At 44.9% G+C, this 20,083-nt stretch overlaps 1 protein-coding gene across 1 annotated transcript in view; it reads left to right on the top strand.

The window, feature by feature from the left end:
* Positions 1-7,413, top strand: part of WNT11 (Wnt family member 11) — a 28,591-nt gene extending 21,178 nt beyond the window's left edge. Inside the window, exon 6 of the mRNA XM_055702541.1 lies at positions 6,025-7,413. Within this exon, the coding sequence (XP_055558516.1) occupies positions 6,025-6,199 (175 nt within the window). The 3' untranslated portion in view covers positions 6,200-7,413. The remainder of the gene's footprint in view (positions 1-6,024) is intronic.
* The last annotated feature ends 12,670 nt before the right edge of the window (positions 7,414-20,083 follow it).

Below are 20,083 nucleotides of genomic sequence, written 5' to 3'. Positions count from 1 at the left end.
GTTCAGTTTCTCCTGCCTGAAAAATTTCTTATCAACTTTGAGTAAATGATAAATAATAGCAGATTATAAAATTGAGATCTCTTGTGAGAAAAGAAGCAAAAGTATTAACCTTCTTTATCAGCAGGGTGCAATGTATCATATTTCAAAGGCTGTTTAAGGTCCCTTAAGGAATCCGAGGAAAGGGATATTCTGCCATGCGTGCAAAAGCCTCCAGCCCCTGAAGCCTTGCAGAGATAACTGAGCTGTTTATTATGATCTTTCCCAGAGCAGCCTTGGGACCAAGTGAATGCTGCTCCCTCCCTGCTGAAGATGGGAAGGAGCTCTCTTAACACTGCAGAAATGGGGCTGCAGTGTTGCACCGGAGCTAAGCTGGGCTGCTCAGCCACAGCCCCTGAGCAGACTCACTTTGGCACCGAATGGGGACATTCTTCGATGGTTGCTCCTTCCCAAGCATTCGTTCTTTTCTGCAACATAAAATATTAGTCTTAATTGTCTCCCAAGGTGTCTTAGGCTGGTGTGTTTTCTTGGATAAGCACATGCATGAAATCAGGTGAGCATGCCACTGTTGCTTGGTGGTGACTGCAAAAACTTAGACACAAGCACAGAATGGTTTGGGTTGGAAGGGACCTTAAATATCATCTTGTTCCACCCCCCTGCCATGGGCAGGGACACCTGCCACTAGATGAGGCTGCTTACAGCCCCGTCCAACCTGGCCTTGAACACTTCCAAGGACGAGGCATCCACAGCTTAATAGCTGGTGGTCACCTCTTTGGCATCTTGGTGGTCCCAATAGCAGGGCTGATTAAGTGCTGCAGAGAAAGGGTGTAGTGGTTCTCAGTGTTCAGTGGCAGCCCTTGATACCACTTGTTTCCTGTCACCCTGAAAATATGCTTGTCATTGCGTGATTATGTGGACAACAAAATTTCTTAGCAGAAGCGCTCGTGTTTAGGTAGGGAGGAGTGGTACTTACGGGTAGACAACAACGTTTGGTGCTTGGTTTTTGTTCAGCCTCTTTTAGTTTCCATCACTCAGTGAGGGCACGAGAAGCGACATGATGAACTTTGGCTTTGAGTAGGTTATTGTGTGTATGATGATTTAGTAATTTTTGGAGCTGTTATCAGGTGTGCCACCTTTTTTTCATGGGATCCAACGAATGATGAACAACAAATAGCAAATAGTTCTTCTGTGAGTGTCCCAGAATGGGACTGGTGGAAAGTCAGAAAAATGGTAGCTTTCTGTTCCTCTCACCTGCCATGCTATTTCTACTTTGCCAGGGCAATGTGCTCATAGCTGGTGCCCATTTTGGTAGCTGGGCAAGCTGTGCTTCTTTGGACTTTTTCTCAGTTAACCCCTGGGGAAGTTTGAATCCTTCCCACATTGAGAGACCTGGATTTGACCGTAAAGTTTCCTGAACAGATTTGTGAATAATAAATTTATTGGTGGAAAGAGTAATTTCACACAGTAGAATTGCAGTGGGTAGTGACTTCAGGGGATAAAAACCTGCAGCCAGCCCTCCTAAGTGCCTTTAGTCCCTCTGCATCAAAACAGTGTTGGAGCTAGGGAGTATCAGGGCTGGGAATGACTTTCCACAGAGCCTGATCTTTTTAGGAGCAAAACTCCACGGAGACCACCTAGACTGTTATTGAAGATACTTGTCTACTCTGGCCTTCAAAACAGTTTCCCTAAACAACCTGTTCCAGGGTTTTACTATTCTCAAAGTTACGTTTTTCTTAATCTAAAATCAAACTAATAATTTCTTGTCCTCCTTCCTCATTTCTTCTCTCTCCTTTTTGCAATAATCTTTTATAGATGGGAAGACACCTCTTCTTACAAACTTCTCTGAATCAGTTCCTTCATAATTCTCTACTTTCTGAACTGCTCATCTGACTCTCTGGGGAACATTCCCACATTAATCTGGATTTTTCTCGAAGTGTGTTGCTTACTTTGCATTTTAATCCACTCTCCAAAATGCTCTCAGCTCCTTTGCCCCAGTGTTATCCCAAATTTTTAAGCTTCCTCTCTACTCCTCCTGAATGAAAATACAGGCTGGTTCCAGGATCTCCCTTGACATCTCCTTGCTGACATGTACTATTGATAACTCTCCTTCGTACAGTTGTTCAGTGTCAGCCTCTAGACGTTCCTTGTGGATGAGAAAGCAATTTAAAAGCAGTTAAGATTCTGCCCTCAAAATCTTATATGAAGCTATGCACTTTGATGTATTTTTAGCAATGTCCACTGTGTTACATACCCCCTGGGGGCTTTGAATTATTTTTCTCTTTCTTTTATATACTGCTGTATGACTTGACATTACTGGAGCAAGGGGCACTAAAGAAATGAATAGAAATTTGATTTAAAAGAGAAAAATTAAATTATTTCTTTTCACAGCAGTCCTGTCTTCTGGGACTTGTGGCTGCTGGAGTTCATGGGGGCAGCTGCTTTCCCTGAGGTCAGAAAGGGATGAGACAAATGCATGGCCAAGATGCCCACGAGGGGTTACTGAGATGTCTAGGCAGGAACATACCTTCTGTTATACCTAATGCAACAGCTCAGGTGCTGGTGGTGTATGAGGAAAAGGACTACAGAAAGTGTCCAGATTTGTGTTTTCCTCCCTGAACAGCATCTCCCACAGTCATTGGGAGATGTACTGGGCCAGGCAGGCAGCTGCTGTGACCCAGAATGTCTTTTCTTATGCGCTCATAGCATCTTCCACTTATCAATAGGAGTGATGGAGTGAGGTCCCAATGGACATCTGGCCCATCCCTGTCATCATGTGTCATTTCTGTAGGTGACACGGTGCAGAGTGGGCCTCAGTTTGGTTCTTGGATGCTAGGTGGGCAATCAAAATGATCATCTGCTGATGGGACAGAGGTGAACTAAGATCCACAGTGAAATTAAGCGTGACATCTCGCTATAGCTTTCAAAATTAAAATCCCCTAGGAAGTAACTGTGAGCTTAACCTCTACATCTGGGGGAAGACTCTTAGAAGTGCTGGGATGTCCTTCACCATCTCTGCTGAGGAGCCACCCCCATGATGAGGCTGTGTGATGTACCACAGTGTTTCAGCAAATGAGAGCTGGAAAAGGGAGATTTTGGACAGGGATATTGAGTGGGATTTGACCAGTCAGCAGGGTTGGCCTCCTCCCTTCTTGCATAAAGAAGGAAAAAGTGCTGTGACAATGTGAAAGCCTGTTCCTGAGCCAGGACCTTGGCTGGGATTACCACTGAAGCATCATTTTTCACCCGTCTTCCAAGTGCTTCTAGAGGTTACGGTGTTGTGTTAAGATGCAATCGCCTGCCTTCGTATTTTCTCTCTGAGGCTCAGGAGGAGGGCATTTCTCTGAGTTGCTGGAATCGTGCTGGACCAGGCCCAAAACAAATGAGATTGAACTTAACCCATCAGCGGGGAGCCTGGTGAGATTGCATCCATGGGCTCTGAAAGCAGATGCTCAGGGCAGCTTCTGTGGGTAAACAAGTCTTTGGGCTCCTTTGTCTTCACCCACTTGCTTTTTATATGAATAGATACAGCTGAGAAACTACCTCTGTTTCAGCTTGTTTAAAGAGAAAAAAAAGATAATTAATCCAAACCTATGCTTTAAAACAGAAATCAGAATCTCTGGTTAGTGGCCTTCTCAGGAAAGTTTTCTAGAAGCCCATTTAGGTTCAGGATGGGGTCAAAAGCTTTGTTTTAGCTATTCAACCCCTCCATTCAGAATGCCCCTGTTCCTTTATCTAAAACTGAGGGGAGCTTGGGGACTTACTTTTAATATGATTTCATTTTATTCCTTTATTTCAGGCTGAGTGGGACAGGGACAGCTATGGAAATATATATCTCCTAGCAGATCCACTTTTGTTTTGCAGGCCACAGGAGTGGGTACAAGGAAAGGGAGATTCCCAGGTCTCAATACAGCAGGCAGAAGAGTTTTGCTCTCTGTTTGAATGGGGCAAATTTGACTGTCGGGTGCTTTGTACGTTTGGGGAGTGAATGTCATCAATGGTGAACTGGAGTCAGAGTGGACCCCTATTCATTTGCTTGGCCATTTTAATGAGCTGTCAGCACAAGGTGGCACGGATGCACTGCACATCCATCACCATGCTTCTGCAAACTCCCCATCCTCCCTAGGTGAACCTCCGGGCAACAACCTTTACATCCACTGGTAAAGCTGAGTAAGGCTGTCAAATACCCTCCCCTCTTCTAATGTCAACACGCCTATATTTGAACCTTTGCTCCAAATATTTAATGCATTTACTAATACATTTATGAGGAGTCATTCGGAGGTTTCCTGGCGGAGGGGCCCCGGCTCACAGGGGCAGTAACAACGCCTTTGGTTCAGCGTTAGGCAAACACGCTCAGTGTGGCTGCAGACTTCAGCTTTGGTAGGGGCTTTCAAACGTTTGTAAATATTTACACACACTCCTGAATGAGGGGGAGCGGGGGGGGGGGCCTTTAAACACTGAACCTGGAGAGGAATGCGAGTCAGAAATAACAAACAGGAGGCCCGCCTGAGTCAGAAAAAAATAAAGGAAGAACAAGAACAAAATCTCAACACCTCATTAATCCAGTAACTTCTCCTAAAACATTACCTCATGAGGAATTCCTATAAATCTCATGGATTTGTTTTCATCTATTAATGGAGTGCTCAGCTCAAGGGTCCGACTCATGCTCCTCTCTCCTTTCCCTGTCCCAAACCAGCCTTAGAGTGTTTCTGTCCAAAATAGCCATGCAGAATAAGATTTAGGAGAGATATCAGCAATTGCCCCACTCTCCAAACCACCTTTCTTACAGTAGCTTCAAGACTCCATCAAGTTCACAGCCCCACACTGTTGGATGCATAATGAGATCTGTTATCCTACAGTGCTAGTGTCTAGCCAAGCATCTGACCAAACATCTGTACAGCCCCTGGAGAAACAGCATCTCTAGGGCATGACTCATCTCATCCAAAAGTCAATGTTTGTCGTGCTCTCATGTCCAGTGACCCAGCTTGGAGTATTTTAGGAGAATGAGATTGCTGTTTTTTGAGAATGGCTGTGGATCCGTGATCAATGGATCAATGAGACAGATTCCCCAATTCATGAGTTACTTCTGAAAACCTCAAGGCAGCCACTTGCAAGTGGACAAAGCAAGGGATCCCAAGACAATGGACAACTTATCCTGACAAGTCTGGCTTTAATTAGCAGAAAAGCAGAAGCAAAACAAGCAATGGCAGTCTGTGTGATATTTGGCGACTTATCATCCTACACTGTGCTCCTGCCGTGCTGCCTGCTCCTGGGTCAGGACTCGGGGTGTTACAGGGCCATCTCCCCGGCTGCTCATGCCCTGCTGGGTGACACTCGGGCGCAGGAAAAGTGCAGTCCGGCCCTACTAGCATCGGTCATGATTTCCCTGATAGGGTCAGGGCTGGACAGTGGCTGTAACAGTCTGCTCTGCACTTTCCCAGCCCAGGATCATTGGCATGGAGCCTGTGCAAATACTTTGTGGCTGCAGGGTTCCTTCTCCATCCTTTTCAGGTTAGGTAGCATTGGACAAACACCGGTGTTTGTTCTTTAGGGTATCATCTTCTTCCACCTCCTTTCAGACAGCTTTGGAGCCTGTCTAGGAACACAGATTGCTAGGGACTATGAATTTTGGTGGAGTTATCATGACAGCTTTGCTTCTCTTCCTGTACAGCAACTTGGTCCTGCCTGCCCTTCCTCACAGGCAGCATGAATGACGCTGAGCCTGAACTGAGAGTTAGAACAGGAATTCAATGTTATTTTGACTGTCACAGCAGGTGATGAAAGTGCAGTCCTGGGCATCAGAGCAGGTGATGCGAGCGCAGCCCTGGGGCTCTCCCTGCCTCCCTTGGAGGTGCAGAGGGCTGCTTGGTGGGGTGCTCACCCTTGCCATGTGCTTGCTGCAGCTGATATGCAACCGCACAGGCTTCACTCAGCACCTTGCTGAGCTGTCAGGCCCCAGCACCACCACAAGGCGGGTTTGGAAAGCCTTGCAGGGATCTGCATTTGCTCACTGCATTTTCTTTCTTTCAGGCAATGCAACAAGACCTCCAACGGGAGCGACAGCTGTGACTTGATGTGCTGTGGCAGAGGCTACAACCCCTACATGGACAAAGTAGTGGAGCGATGCCACTGCAAGTACCACTGGTGCTGCTACGTGACCTGTAAAAAGTGCGAGAGGACTGTTGAGAGATATGTGTGCAAATGAAAACCCTCCTCTCTCCACCCGGGAGCTGAGACGCCAGTGGCACCCTAGCACTATTCAGAGAAGAGAAAACTTTCCCTGACTAGAAGTCATTTATCTTGTAAAGACATGGACTGGAAGAAAGATGGTAGGAGGGAAAAAAAGCAATCACACCAGTAAAAATAAGATCCTTAAAAAACCCCACCAACAACCCACAAATGTTTCCCCACGAATAAAATGCTCTCTGAGAAGACAAAAACTCATTTGGGATGGTATCTTCTTCCAAAATATTTCCTATAGTTGCCAATGACGTCCAGCCATCAAGTGCCTTAGTATTTTGAGAAACAAAAGTAGAAACTTTTCCCTGGGAAGAAAAGCAACTCTTGTTTGAAAATAACTAAGGCTCACACCTGCCCATGCCTTCTAGCACAGGTACTGAGTCTGCAATAAAAGACTTTCCCAGAAGGAAAAATGCTACAACTTTCCAGCAATAACTGCCTTGGTTGCCAAAGACTTAATTTTTGGCAGGGAAGCATCTACTTCGGATGGTAAAGGTGGAAAGATTTCAGGTCAATCACCTGAAATGAACAACTCATTTTAACCTTTCTTTTATGCAGGTCTGCGACTTTGAAGTTACTGCTGCAGTAAAAGCTGTCCTTGATTTGTCCAGGCTCGATGGGGTTTCAAATTCAGCTGTGCAAAATGTCCCCTGAGATCCTGAAGGCAGTGAGAACAGGGTACCCTGAGGAGGACTTTATGGGGTCAATGAGATAGTAGTGGAGCCGTTAGGATAAAATAACAAAGTGAAGTCGAAATCCAGTAGGAAAGTATAAAAAACCCAAACAGCTCCTGCTCTCTTTCTCTCTTGCTGTTTGGGGGTGATGCCCTTAGTCACCAGTGTTCTACCACATTGGGCCATCGAGTCCTTAGGGAAATATGCCGCTGCCTCTTTTACCCCGGTAAAACCGTTGATGCAGCCCCAAGCAACTGCAGAGAGCGGCGCAGGTCCAGTCCCGGCTGCAGGGAGTGCAGCCATGCAGGGCAGCAGCTATTCCCAGCAGAAGGGAATGGGAATGTGTCAGTCCTTCACGTGGCCCTGCCCTGACTCAGCAGAGAACCACTATCTGTGGCTGTACATACTTTCTCTTGTATGCGGACGTACAGAAATATTTATATCTCAAGCTTTCATCTACTCTACTTCCTACATAAATATATCTATATATTATAAACAAGCATTAACAATATTATGAAATAAATGCTGAAGTTACTGGTGCAACAGCAAAATGTTAGATTATTATGTTTCACTCTCCTACTTGGAAAGCAACCCTGGTTTTCTTCCCAAGGACGGGAGGAGAGCATGGCTCGAGGCACTCGCTGGCGTGGGATAGATAAGTTCCTTTATTCCCTGTCTCCCCAGTCTCTTCATTTTGAGCATAATTAGCCAAGATACAGTCAAGACAACGAAACAGAGCACTTGGAGAAAGGAAGAGTTACCATTCTTGTTTTGCTTTTTATATCAGTGATCACTCTCATCGGTAAAATATCCCAGTGCCCCCAAGGAGCTTAATGACAAACGTGACTAATACCTCTCATGGGTGGTTTGCTCCCCGCTCCTGCATGTGGAGAGAAGTTGCTGTGCAAGGGAGTTTTTAGCTTAGGTTACATTCCATTCCTTTTTTCTTTTGCCTTGGGCATCCAGCTCAATGTCCCCGCTATTGGAGAAAGATGTCTGCACCAGGAGCAGAAGGCAGCAGAGCCTGTGAGGTCCTTCAGATCATTTTTGGGCACCCCATTCCCCAAGCAAAGTGCTGTAAGCAGCCAGAAGATCACTCCTGCACAAATGTAGGGGGACAGCAGCACTTTCCTAGGGGGAAATACATCCACATATGCGGAAGACCGCAGTCTTCCTCCAAATCCCTTTTTTTCCCCACCCAGCTGCTCTTTAGGAGGCAACTGCCTCTGCCATGTCTCTGAGCAGTCCTGAGGAGCTGGAGGAGAAAAGTGTCATGGGCTTTAGAGCAAAATTAGAGAAGTTTTGTTCTCCTCAGCTACTTGCTTTGCTGTAATGGGTTTGGTCTCCTTACCTTTTTCCCTCCCCTAGCCACAAGCATGCAAAAAGAGGCCTTTGGTAGTTTGTCAGTGGTTTGCGTTATTGTCACCCCATAAAAGCTGGTGGACTAAAACGTCTCCGCAGTGCAGTGTGATGAGTGGTGGGTGTCTTTAGGCTGACATGCAGACAGGCTGGTGGCACAAATCCCATTGCTCTCCAAAGCCAGAATTTGGCTTCGTTTGATATGTAAAGAAGTGCTCTACGTTCATTCTTTTAAGGATTTTTATTTCCAGTTTCTGATGAAGCCCACAAGGCAGGGATGTTCTGACTGAAGAAAAATGTGAACATTTCAATGCTATTCTGTAATGACTCTTTTTCTTGCTCCCTTGCTGATGTCTTGAGTCTTTCTGCTTGGCGAAAAAATAGTGAGATAGAAGAAATGCTCTATATGCACATTGTTTTCAGCTGCATTTCACTCCTCCAGTGTCAGACCTGTGTTCCTCAGCTGGTTTTCTCATGTCAGAAGAAACCATAACTTTGTAGAGCATGAAAAGATGTGAGTAAGCCCACCAGGCATCTGCAGGTCCATCAGGTGCGAAATGACCCCTCAGCAGACCTTTAGCCATGGTGGTACCTCACGCTTTGTGCCTGCCTCTGCCCACAGTTGTCTGTTACTGAAGATGCTGAACTGAAATGGCTGCAGTGTTGGGAGGTTTGCAGTTTGGGGTGTCCAGGCTCAAAATCTCTGCTGACTTCTCTAGATAATCCTCCACGGGCTTCATTTTAATTTTGTTTCTTTGAGCTAAGAGCCTGTGTGGCCCCAGCCCATGTCCTAGGCTGTTGGTCTGTGAATTAACAGTTACACCACTTTTACCGTAACTCCAAAGTTTCCGGGACCTTTTCTTCTCTGGAGCAGCTGCAGCCTGTGTTAGCAATGTGCCCAGGGTGGTTGCCATATGATGAGAATCATGCACAGGACAAGGTCCAGTAAACTGCAGCTTCCCTTGTTACACAGCCCTGCTTCATTCAGCTAATTAGTGTCATCTCCCTCCTGATGCTCTGGCATTCTCTCATTTTTCAGAAAATGGCTTTCTATGAGTGGGAGACAGCACTTTCCTTTTTCTTTCCCTTTTAATGCAAACTAAGAATAAAAAGAAAGTCTATAACACGGGACCATACCGGTGGAACATCTCATGGTGCATCTTGCTCTTTGCACCTGGCTCTGATGCTTTCCTCCTAGCATCAGCAGCAAGAGGTCAGAAGAGAGAAGTCCTTGCTCTCAGCTGCACTTCTTGGTGCAACAGGACTCCAAAATGTAGTTGCCAAATTATTTTGTGCGCATGTGTGGTCTGAAAGTTATTTGGGAAATGTTTGTTACAAACCAGTTTTGCAAGGAGAGTATATCCCTAATGGCAGGGCAAGACCTTAATGTACCAGTCTCCTTCCCTCTCCTAGCCCCTCAGCAACCAGTTTTCAAGGCTTTGCTCTGAAACACTGAGGTCTTTCAGCTTCTGAATGAAATGGCTTTAATTACTGTGAATGTCTCTGTCAGGTGATGCTACAGTTCCCTCTCTTATGTCATGCCCTACCAGATCCTAACAGCTGGTATAATTTGGCCCAGCTCCATGTCCTACTACACAGCTCTGTTGATTTACACTAGCTGGGAAAATACAGCTGATATATTCCCATAAATACTATTATTTCAAAATATTACACTATTACCCCTGAAGGAAAAGGGCACACTCTTGAGAAGTATTATGCCAGTGGCTTTGTAGTATTTATTAATTTGAAAAAATATCTGCGATTTAATAAAACAGTTTGGACTGAACGCTATTTGCAAAGCTGAGGGTTTAGACCTTGTGTTCATCCAGCTGGCTTTATATTTTTTGAATGAATTCCCTCCATCCTCACCCCCTTCCAGTTTTATATCATTTAGGTTTCTCCCCAAGGTAGGCAAATTACATTTATTATAGAAAACTCCCATCTGGCTGTTTTAGTCTGCAAAACACAAAGCACCTGAATCATGCTAAAGCAGGCAGCCCACGAGTGTTTCATGTGCAGCTACAAAAGCCCTTGTGGAGGGGAAGCAGGGCAGGGAAAGGTAGCAAAAATCTGAATACAATTAACAGTGTCTTTGTCAGGAAAGTGATAAAAGCATCCCTGAGGGGCCATCCCTTTTCCTGCTAGAAAACAGATCCCTGTAGACAACCATTAGCATCCTCCATGTGAGCTAGGCTTGTGCTGCCCAGCTCCGGGCTACCTGTGTGGGGAAGATGCTGAGAAAAGGCTCTGGAGGTACTGGGGAGCAAGAGGAAAATTCAGTCCTGGGATCGCTTGTCCTTAATACCCTCACTCCATCACCAAGTATTTGCTTCTCTGCATCAGGCAGAGGGTGGCGAAACACCGTGGCTTTGCTCCCAAGAGCTGGACACAGCCAGCACAGGCATGACTTTGTCCTCTACACATGGGAGATGGAGCAGAAAACAAGATTTGGGAGAGGGGGAGAAAGAAAAGGAAACTTAAAATCCACCTGAGATTAATGACTTTAACATGTACAACATGTTTTGTTTTGTTTTGTTTTCCCCTCAGGACCAGTTTCATCAGTCAGAGTTTGATTAAATATCTCAGCAGAGCCATGGTTTATTCATCTAAAGCAAAAGTTACCCCCTGTTCAGGGAAGCAGCATTAGCTTTGTTTTCTAATTGTAAAAGCAACAGTAATAATAAAAATAATGACAATAGCATGCACTGTGGATCGTCTTTATTTGCTTTTAGTTGGGAGTAAGTGGACTGTACTTTCTCTGTTTTGTAAAGATAAAATCAGTTATTTTAAAGATCTTTTCTGGGCTGTGTGAAGGTTTCTTTTCTCTTTTAAGTGGAATTTTCCCACAACCGCATGGTCTCAAAATTTCTCATAAGAAAAAAAGGCAGAAAAGGGTGTCATGTAATTGTCCGATTTCAGGAGCTGGGACCTGAAGGGATGCGCTGCAAAGGCTGCAGAGCTTATGAGAAAGCCACTGGATCCGTAACGCTGCACTGGGGCTCTTGTGCTGCCATCCGTGCAGGGATGAGCTTCAGACCTAAAAATTGCCACGGGTTAAGTTACTTTGGGAATCCGCCCTGTTGTACGACACAGTGACAACTCAAATAGCTCAGGATAGCCGGCACGCTTAGGGCTAAACATGTGTGTAAGTGTTTTTCTGGATCAGGGCCAAAGTGCTAGAATTGGATCCTTTAAATGCCAGTTATCGATAGCTCAGATCTCTCTAAGTGGCAACTGCTGACAAACACGGGCTTTTTAGAATGGAGACGTGTGTTTCTCTCAGATTTTCTAATGCCAGGTCCCAAATTCACTCAGTCCGGGATCAGGTCTGCAGCATTGCTCAGTGATGATGAATGATGAACCCAGGCTGGAGCAAAGGTGGGACTGTAACATAAAGCCAGGTAAAGCTGGGCGCTCACAACCCCGTTTTTGTCTGAAGCTCTAGGGATGTGTGACAGCTCAACGTCAACACCCTTGAGGATTGGCTGCTTTCTCAAAGTCATACTGAATATTAGAGGAGAGATTTTAAGTCCATCGTTCTAGGAGGCTTCCTTCCTTCCCTGTTATTTCACATCCTAAATTTCAATCAATTTAGGTGTATCCTAAAATAGGTTGGGATTTAGGATGAGATGCTATAATCTGGGTCATTATGAAAGTCATTGATAGCAGCAACTTCATCACCAAAGAAAACAAACCGATGGGCATATCTCACATCAAGTGCCCTCCAGGTCCAGGAGGTTGCTTGTGCAAAGGAGGATCCAGAACTTTCCCTGCTGCATGCAGACACTGAAAACACGCACCACCTGCCGCTGCTTTCCACTCCGCTACCTGCTCAATACGCAATTAATTTTACAAAGTGCTGCACATGTTTACCAGGGCCTGACTCGGGCAGGAAAACTGTTTTCTTTTCTGAACTCCTGCTTTGTCCAGGGCTGCTCTCCTCATCTGGCTTGGACAGATTAAAATACCACCTCGGTGCTCACCTCTGCAGGTGCTTCCTTCCTTGCTGCAGGCAGCGCGTGAGCTGCGGGGGGTGTGAGCTGGAAGTATCTTTGCATTTGGGGAAAGTTTGAAACGATGGCTAGCAACTCCCTGTATATCCACGCTGGAGGAGCAGCCCTCGGCGTGACAGAAAAGCATCAGGCTGACAGTTGCAAAGAATTGGCTGATTTAAGGCAGCCGAAACTCCCCAGCTCACCCTGAGCCCTGCTGATAACTCTTCCTCCTCTGGACACAGGGCTCCTCTCATCAGTCTGCAGTGAAGCATCTGGTACCATCTGAAGCTTTGCACAGGACTTCAGAGTGACCTTGGCCCCAGGGGAGTCACCTGTTCCTGGAAGAGGAACATCAAGGGAATAGACAAATGCATTTCAGATAGTATTGACATTTAAGCAACGGAATTGCATCCCTGCATCTGGTGATGCAAGGACTCGAGGACACTTTCTTCTTTCCACAACGCTGGTCCAAAGGGCTCTTCCAGGTCCACTTTGACCAACAAACTGAGTGGCCCTCGAAAATGAGCTCTGCAAAGCCATCGGGATGATTCTGCCTCATAATTGCCCTTGACACACAGAGGCCAGGTCGGACCTCCAGGTCTGGTCCTTACAGCCCCAAATCACCAAGAGGGGCTTCTGAGTTAAACAGGACCTTAGGGAAAAGTCCCAAGTTGTTGAATGGATTCCCCCAGGAGGAATTCACCTCCTCTGACATTGTACAGGTTGTGGAACAAGCAGTCCTCAGCTCCCTGTGCTGTCAATAAAAATATTTCTAGAGTGCTGGAAGCATGGCATGCCTCCAAAGAGGGGATCAGAAGATGAACTGTGACCATTGGGCCTTTTCATGTGTGGCCCTTTTCATGTAGACATCCACAGCGCAGATGTCAGAAGCCAGGTGAGATTTATCCTTAGCCTGATGCTTGTTGTAGAGGTCCTTCTGTTTTGAAGTTTGGTCTTGTTATAAAGCAAGCTAATTAATTGTTAAGCATAGCTGGACTATTAGCATGAGAGCGTGATCCTATATAACTCCTATAGCCAAAATCTTTACAGCTGGCATCTATTATTTTACATAAAATGCTTAAAGACACTTCCAAATAAAACAATGGAACTGAATGGATGAAACCAAGCATTGTAATCATGTAAATGTAGCTGGTTAGATTTACTTTTTCCTTTTCTCTCCATTAGAGGGAACATTTACATTTTGGGATTTGCACATAATTCGAAAGAAACTAAAAAGTTACTTTTTGTGGAGTTTATAAAGAAAAACAAACCATTTGAACGCACTGTCCATTTTGTGGTTCAAATCAAATGTCAGACTCGAGGCCCCTGAACTTGACTCGTATTTTTAATCGCTGTGGTACAAAGGAACGTTTTTTCCCAACCATTAAAGAGGCTATTCTAGATAATACAGTGTAAACAAAGAAACTTCAAAGAACAAAATGAATACTATACAGTAACTGCGTTTTACATGAACACTGAATTGCTGGTAAAGGATTTCTCCTTGCAAAATATTTTCTGTTACTCTGTGTAGTCTGGTTAATAGCCTAAGTGCCCTGGCTTACCTTTAGGAGTCTTAGATAAGCTAAGAGATCTTCCTGCACAGAAATACACTGATCGTCCTTTCAACATCATCCTTTTTCTCCACAAAATGATTTTGGCCAGTCTAACAAGATTGACCTTCTTTCTTGTGGCTGATATCCTGCTGGTACTTTTGAACACTTCTCTCAATGATGTGTGTACTGCATGAAATACACAAGAATAAAGGAATCGTGGAGAATGAACTGAAATACTCCAAAGCAAAAAATAAAATAATAATTAAAAAAATCAGCACTTGGGGAAGATGCTCCCAAGTGCCTTTTAGGCACCTAAATTCAATAGTGAGAACTGAGTGCCTCAGTGACTAATATATTATCGTACATTTTGTCCTTTTTTAGTTGAGATCAATTGTTCCTTCCCAGCTTTACAACTAATGTGGGTATATAAATAGGGTATATAGAAAGGAATCAGGTCTGGGAATTCACTAACCTTTTCATTAAATAAAATTCCCACCTTCTTTTAGCACAACCAAATGCAACTCCATGGACCTCACAACCCATCCAAGTTTTCCTTCTGCACCATATCCCACATATTTTCAGGTGTTCTCATGCAGAGAGACACCCCAGGTGCTCATGCAGCTTCAGGTGACAGTGATGGAGACACCTACATCTGAGCTAACCCAGCACCACCTTCATGATGGATGGGTGCGAGGAAGGGATGAACTGGCTGTGCTCCCTCTGTTATTCTACTTTTTAGCCTAGTCTGGGGTAGGAACATATGATTTGTGTTTTACCTGGTTTGCCTCTGAGATCTGGCCAGCCTCACCTAGTTCTGGATTATAATTGAATCCAGGACAGGTTCTGCTGGGTTTCATGCTAAGGGACTTTTCACCACTCTAGCTGAGGCTAGGTAATGGAGTTATGTTATGTTAGAAATCCGGTGGAGGTGGGTTTATATTTATCATCACCCTGTAACTAGGACTGACACAAAAAAGATTAAAGCAATAAACCCAAAATAGAACATCTTCTTGCAGGGTTGTTTTTTTTTTTTAAAAAAAAAAAAAAAAAGGGTCCAAAGTTTTCAACTAGGATTTGTCTTGACAGGATAAAATACATTTTCAGACTCAGCTTCTTAATGGGCTACATCTGCTTAATGTAATTTTGCATTTGAACTGTGTGTCTTGTCAGATGCAAGCACAGTCAGAGCTGCACTCAGTGGTACTCACTTTCCCTGGAATCAGATAAACTCAGCCCAATAAATTAGTTTTACTGCTCTCGGTATCACCCTGTTATCATTGTGAGTGATTTAGTCTGGGCTTCCCAAACTTTCCCAATGAAAGGAATTGAGCTCCCAAAATAAATAAAAATTATGTCTTTCTTTCTCTTTCCTTTCCCTTCCTTTTCTTTTTCTGTCTTCTGCTCTCTTTTGGTCTTTCTCCCTTTCTCTTGCTTTCTTTCTGACTGACTTTCTCGCTTTCTCTCTCTTTCCATCGATGGGCTATATAAAGTAATTCACAGTTACACTTCTTAAAAGTATAGGTTTTACTCAAAGAGAAGCAATTTAATTAGGCAATTGTGACCTGGTTCTCAGCTGGTGTAAATCAGCAGCAGTGATTTATACCAGCTGAACATATGAATTCTGGTGTTTGGTAGCAGGTTTTAGAGGGCTTGCCTTGTAAAGTGCATTGGACTGTGTATTATATTAGCTACAAGAACATTTTGTAAAAATACAGTTGTGTTTTATGCCATCTTTTTTTCATATCCTTTATATTCCCACATTGTTTGCATGATTAAACAAGAGGAAAGATGGACTTGTCGTTGCAAGGCAGACCAGGAGTTGGGTGATAATGGTTTAAGCTCCCTCTTACATCATGGCCAAGTCATTTGAAGCTGAGGTGCTGAATATCCCATATGAGGTATTGACAGTTTGCAAGCCCCGCTGGAGCCCACGGTGCTTTACAGAGATCTAAGGGGCCTCCAGAGGCAACTGGAGCTGTGATGGATACAGCCCACAGTTTGGATACTCAGGCGGGAAGAAAGTGGGAATAGGTGTCCACCCACCATGGTGATGGATGGGAAAGACAGTGCAGTGTGAGGGCAAACAGGAAGTAGCATTTGGGTTTTGGGGGGGGATTTCTTTCATTTTCTCAGGAAGACTGATGGATCTGTTCCTGGAGCAAATGAATTCAACGAGTGACAATCAATATCTGGACCTCTGATTAAGGGCATCTGAAAATGTCGTGAACATCTGCTCCTCTCGCGGGGTTAGCTAGGTCTGGCAGAGGGTTAGAAAAGGAATTAACATTTGGGAGTGGTGATATCCTAAATCTCCGAGCAAACTTGGCTGGAGTTTGTCTATCAGAACTGAGAGTTGTAGGAGAGGTGGCAAGTTCTACTGAGCTGGAGGGACTGTGATTTAGACCCTCATTTGCTAAAGATATAAGACTTTTGCAACATTCTTCTTCTGCCTTCTTCAACGCCTCTGTGTCCATCCTCTGTCCTTTCAGATGCCTTCTGCACTCAGTGGCCAGTTCCAGCAAACTTTATCAGGGGGCTGAGGTTTCAAAAGCATCAAAGGTAGATGCTATCCCATCTGCCTAGATGTGCTAGTTCCGTCATTGAGCTAGTTTGTCCTGGACTCCCTCTATAAGCAGTGATTAGAAATTGGCGTCAGGGGCATGTTTCATCCTTGTGTAAAATAGTTCAGCACTTCTCTGATTAAGGTAGCACACTGCCATGGTATTTCAGCATTAGTCTACTAAATGTTCAATTATACTTGGGATACTTAGAAGAAAACTGTAGTCTTTGTAGAGCTAGGTAAATTAATTTAGTAATAATAATCCCAGAACTCTTGGAGCTGAGTTCCTGTCTAAATTGCCTTTGAAACATGTTAAATCTATTGGCATAATAAGTTGAAGAAAGGTATTTCTCTACGAAACACCGATTTGTTTTCCTGCTCTCCTTTATGCTCGGTTATAACCAGGATTTCATAAGAGTGTGCTTGAGAGTGGAAAACTCTATTATCCTTTAAATATGGTGTCCCAGCTACAGCTGAACTTTCTGTTTGGCCTTTGACCAAGCTGCTGGGCTTAAATCCGAGCTCTGAGCTACCAGATGGACCACATTATTCTCACTTGCAGAAACCCCATCAGACAAACTGTTTTGACCAGAACAGGTCTGCTGCTCATGGAAGATGCAAAATTCTAATGGAATGTTGTGTTCCTGCCGTGGGTGCCACATTCCTTCTGGTACCCATCCCAGCTTGCATCATAATATGTTTTTTAAAATTCCCTGGATCACGGGAATGAGGAAGGTCTAGTGGAGTCACAGCTCTGCTAGCTGATGGGGCAAGGCCAGATGGACATGCCTAAATGAGGACCACTGGCACCTCAGCATCACAGCAGCCTGAAGTACTTCACAGGGGAATGTCTCAGCCCAGCCAACAGGCACTGCCAAAGAGAGAGACGTGTTGGAAATCACACTTCTTTCTTGGACTCAAACGCCTGTGTACAGCCCCAACATACCTGCATCTTTGGCTGTGTTTGACTAGTAAATAAACCCGGCTGGAATCTGTTCACTGGCTGCCCATGGCAAGTGGCACAGCAGAACTTGCAACCAGATGGTTTTTATTGCCCAAACAAATGACTTCACCCCTACCAAGCTTTGTCAATGATCCTTGCCCTTTGCAAGTATGACCATGCCTGGATGTTGTCTGGACTCACTAGCTGGTGTGAGCCTCAGACATAATGGGGAGAAAGCTAAGATTTAAGCAGTCTGGATGATCATGGAACAGAGTTGGAGACATTGCTCCAGCTCTAGCTGGCTCTTTAATACAGACATTACCTTGGAAGCTTAAAACATTTCATAACCCTTTGGTTTCCCTTTCCTGAAATCATACATTCTCCCCTTGATCACCTGTCACCTCTTCATATCCTAGCAGACAGTCCTGCAGTTCACCTCTCTGTTGGCTGAAGAGCTAACTCCCGTTGTGAACCTGGCTCCCAACAGCTTAGTTTGGTGTTCCTTAGTCCTTCTACAAGAGAAGGTTCTGAAAGAGATCTCCCTTCATCCCTCCTGGATGTTACCAGGACATTCTCTCATTTTCATGTAGCTATCACCCTCATAACACTGAAGGATGCATAACAGAGGCATAAGGGGGATATCCTGCTACAGCTGTAGCCGGTAGTCAAGCAACACACAGGCTGTAGATCTCTGTTTTTATCCCTCCTGAGAAATAAGCCCTTGCAGCTTTTTGACTGTGAGAAGCAGGGGGTCACTGTGATGTCCATCCAGGCTTCCCTTACTGGGGATAACAAAAGTAGGACAGCATCACATTTGCTTATTTTTCTTGTCCCAATATATACCAGGAGATTTCATACCCAAAGGAGAGAGAGCTTAGACAGTGGTCCTGGGCCACGACATGGCGAAGGGCCAGGAGAAAGGCAAAGAACTTTTTTTCATGTAAAAAGCACCAATGTCTCAACCAAAAGACATGGACCACATCATCCTCACTGGTGATACCAGGTCAGATTTTGATTTAGTTATTCACCTTCTTGCTTAATAAATTGAAGGCTGAGGGAGGAGACTGAGAAAGAAGTGGTAGATCCTTTACTGGTCCTCCTGAGCTTTTTCTCCATGGCCCTTTGCAGACAGGCAGAGAAGATGGGGGTGATGGCAAGCCCTGAACCCCCCATAGTAGGCTGGGAACAAAATTCAGTGCTTTGCCTGCATGTAGCTGGAAAGGCTGCCCGGTCAAATGTTCTTCTGGAGTAAACCACACCTGTATCACCCTGGGGAGTAGTAACAGAGCACACAAGATTCCTTTCCTTCCACATCTCTTAATGCAACAAAAGAATAAGACAGCTATCCTGGAAGGGCTAGCAGCAAACTGCTCTTTTCCCCATCTCTCAGGAAACCTCTGTACCTCTGTTATACTTCTTCCCCATTCATGAGATCCTTTCATATGCTGCTCGGGAACAGAAGCACACGAGGACCAGAGATTGAACCCAAAATGCTTCAGGAGCAGGTAGCTTCCCCGTCTCCTCAGCTCAGCGGACTTTGGGCACTGGAGGTTCAAGAACAAACTCCTGAGAGGTTCATTGCATGGGGTTCATCTGGCCACAGAGGTCTGTGCTTCAACTGGAGGTCTTAGCACCATCCCTGAGACGACGGAGGCATGTTCAGGTATCACAATGTGAGGTCTTCAGGGGAAGCAGAGGCCTCCCTGTCTTGAGAAACTGGGCAGGGGGCTGGTGAATCAGTTTAACAAGACTTTCACGGCACCACCAAACCTCAGCAGTGTCCAACACCCTCCATTCTTGGTGCATGGATAGGAGGGTGGGGAGCTGAGCTCCACAAGCATCTGGGGAAATAAAAAAAAAATGGGGTTTTTTGGCTTCATGTCAAGATGGAAAACAGATGGAATCCTTGTACTGTGTCTTTCTTCTTCCCTGGCGAGCAGATGTTGTAACCTTTTCTAGAGTGGGCTGGAGAAACATGCCTCGTTCTCCAAGAGCTGGCCAGGCTCCCCACCAGGAGAAGGAAGATTAAGAGATACAGACCTCTTCTTAGCCCACTTGACAGCCTGAAGCCTGACTGGCCTGCAAAGAGAGTGCAAAAGGGTGTGCATGGGGGCACTGACACCCACTGCATCATTGCTTTGCATCCGTGGGAAAGGATCTGCAAAGAGAATCATGAGTGTTGGTTGGCTCAAGGTGGAGTTCCTTGCACAGCCTGTGTGGGTCTTTTTAAGCATGTGTAATCAATTGTGACCTGGCTGTAGAAGTGAGTGGGAACTCTGGGTCCTTTCTGTGCACAAAAAAGCAGGTAGTAGGTTTAAGGGTGGGCTGGAAGGCAGAGGGTTGGGAACCATGAAGAAAAGAAAGTGTAACAATCAAGGAAAAGAAGGGAATGAAGTCACTGATTGCTTCTCAAGGCTGTATTTTAAAATGTCACCTGATGGGTTTTCAAGCCAGAAAGGTTTCAGGTCCAGTGGGTTTCCAGTAATGATGGTAAAATAAGGAGGAGCATTGAAAGGAATTTGTAAACTTTGTATTTCTTTCCCAGTTTTTTAAAGTTTCATGAAAAGGACTTTTGTCCTTCCTGGCTTGGAATCAAACTTGGGAGTAAAAACCTGTCTATGTTCACCAAGAGAAAAGGCTTTTTCTCAGCAAGATTTCCAATACATGGATTAGTGACATTGAAGGCTTTTTTTTCTTTTTTTTTTTTAGGAAGAAACGTTTCGCTGTATCTATGTTTTGCAAAACTTCATGTTGTACTCACTGGT

Source organism: Falco cherrug, chromosome 2 (genome assembly GCF_023634085.1).
Source record: "Falco cherrug isolate bFalChe1 chromosome 2, bFalChe1.pri, whole genome shotgun sequence".
NCBI classification, from domain to species: Eukaryota; Metazoa; Chordata; class Aves; order Falconiformes; family Falconidae; genus Falco; species Falco cherrug.
Note: the sequence above shows the minus strand (reverse complement) of the source record. Positions and strands in the feature narration are given on the sequence as shown.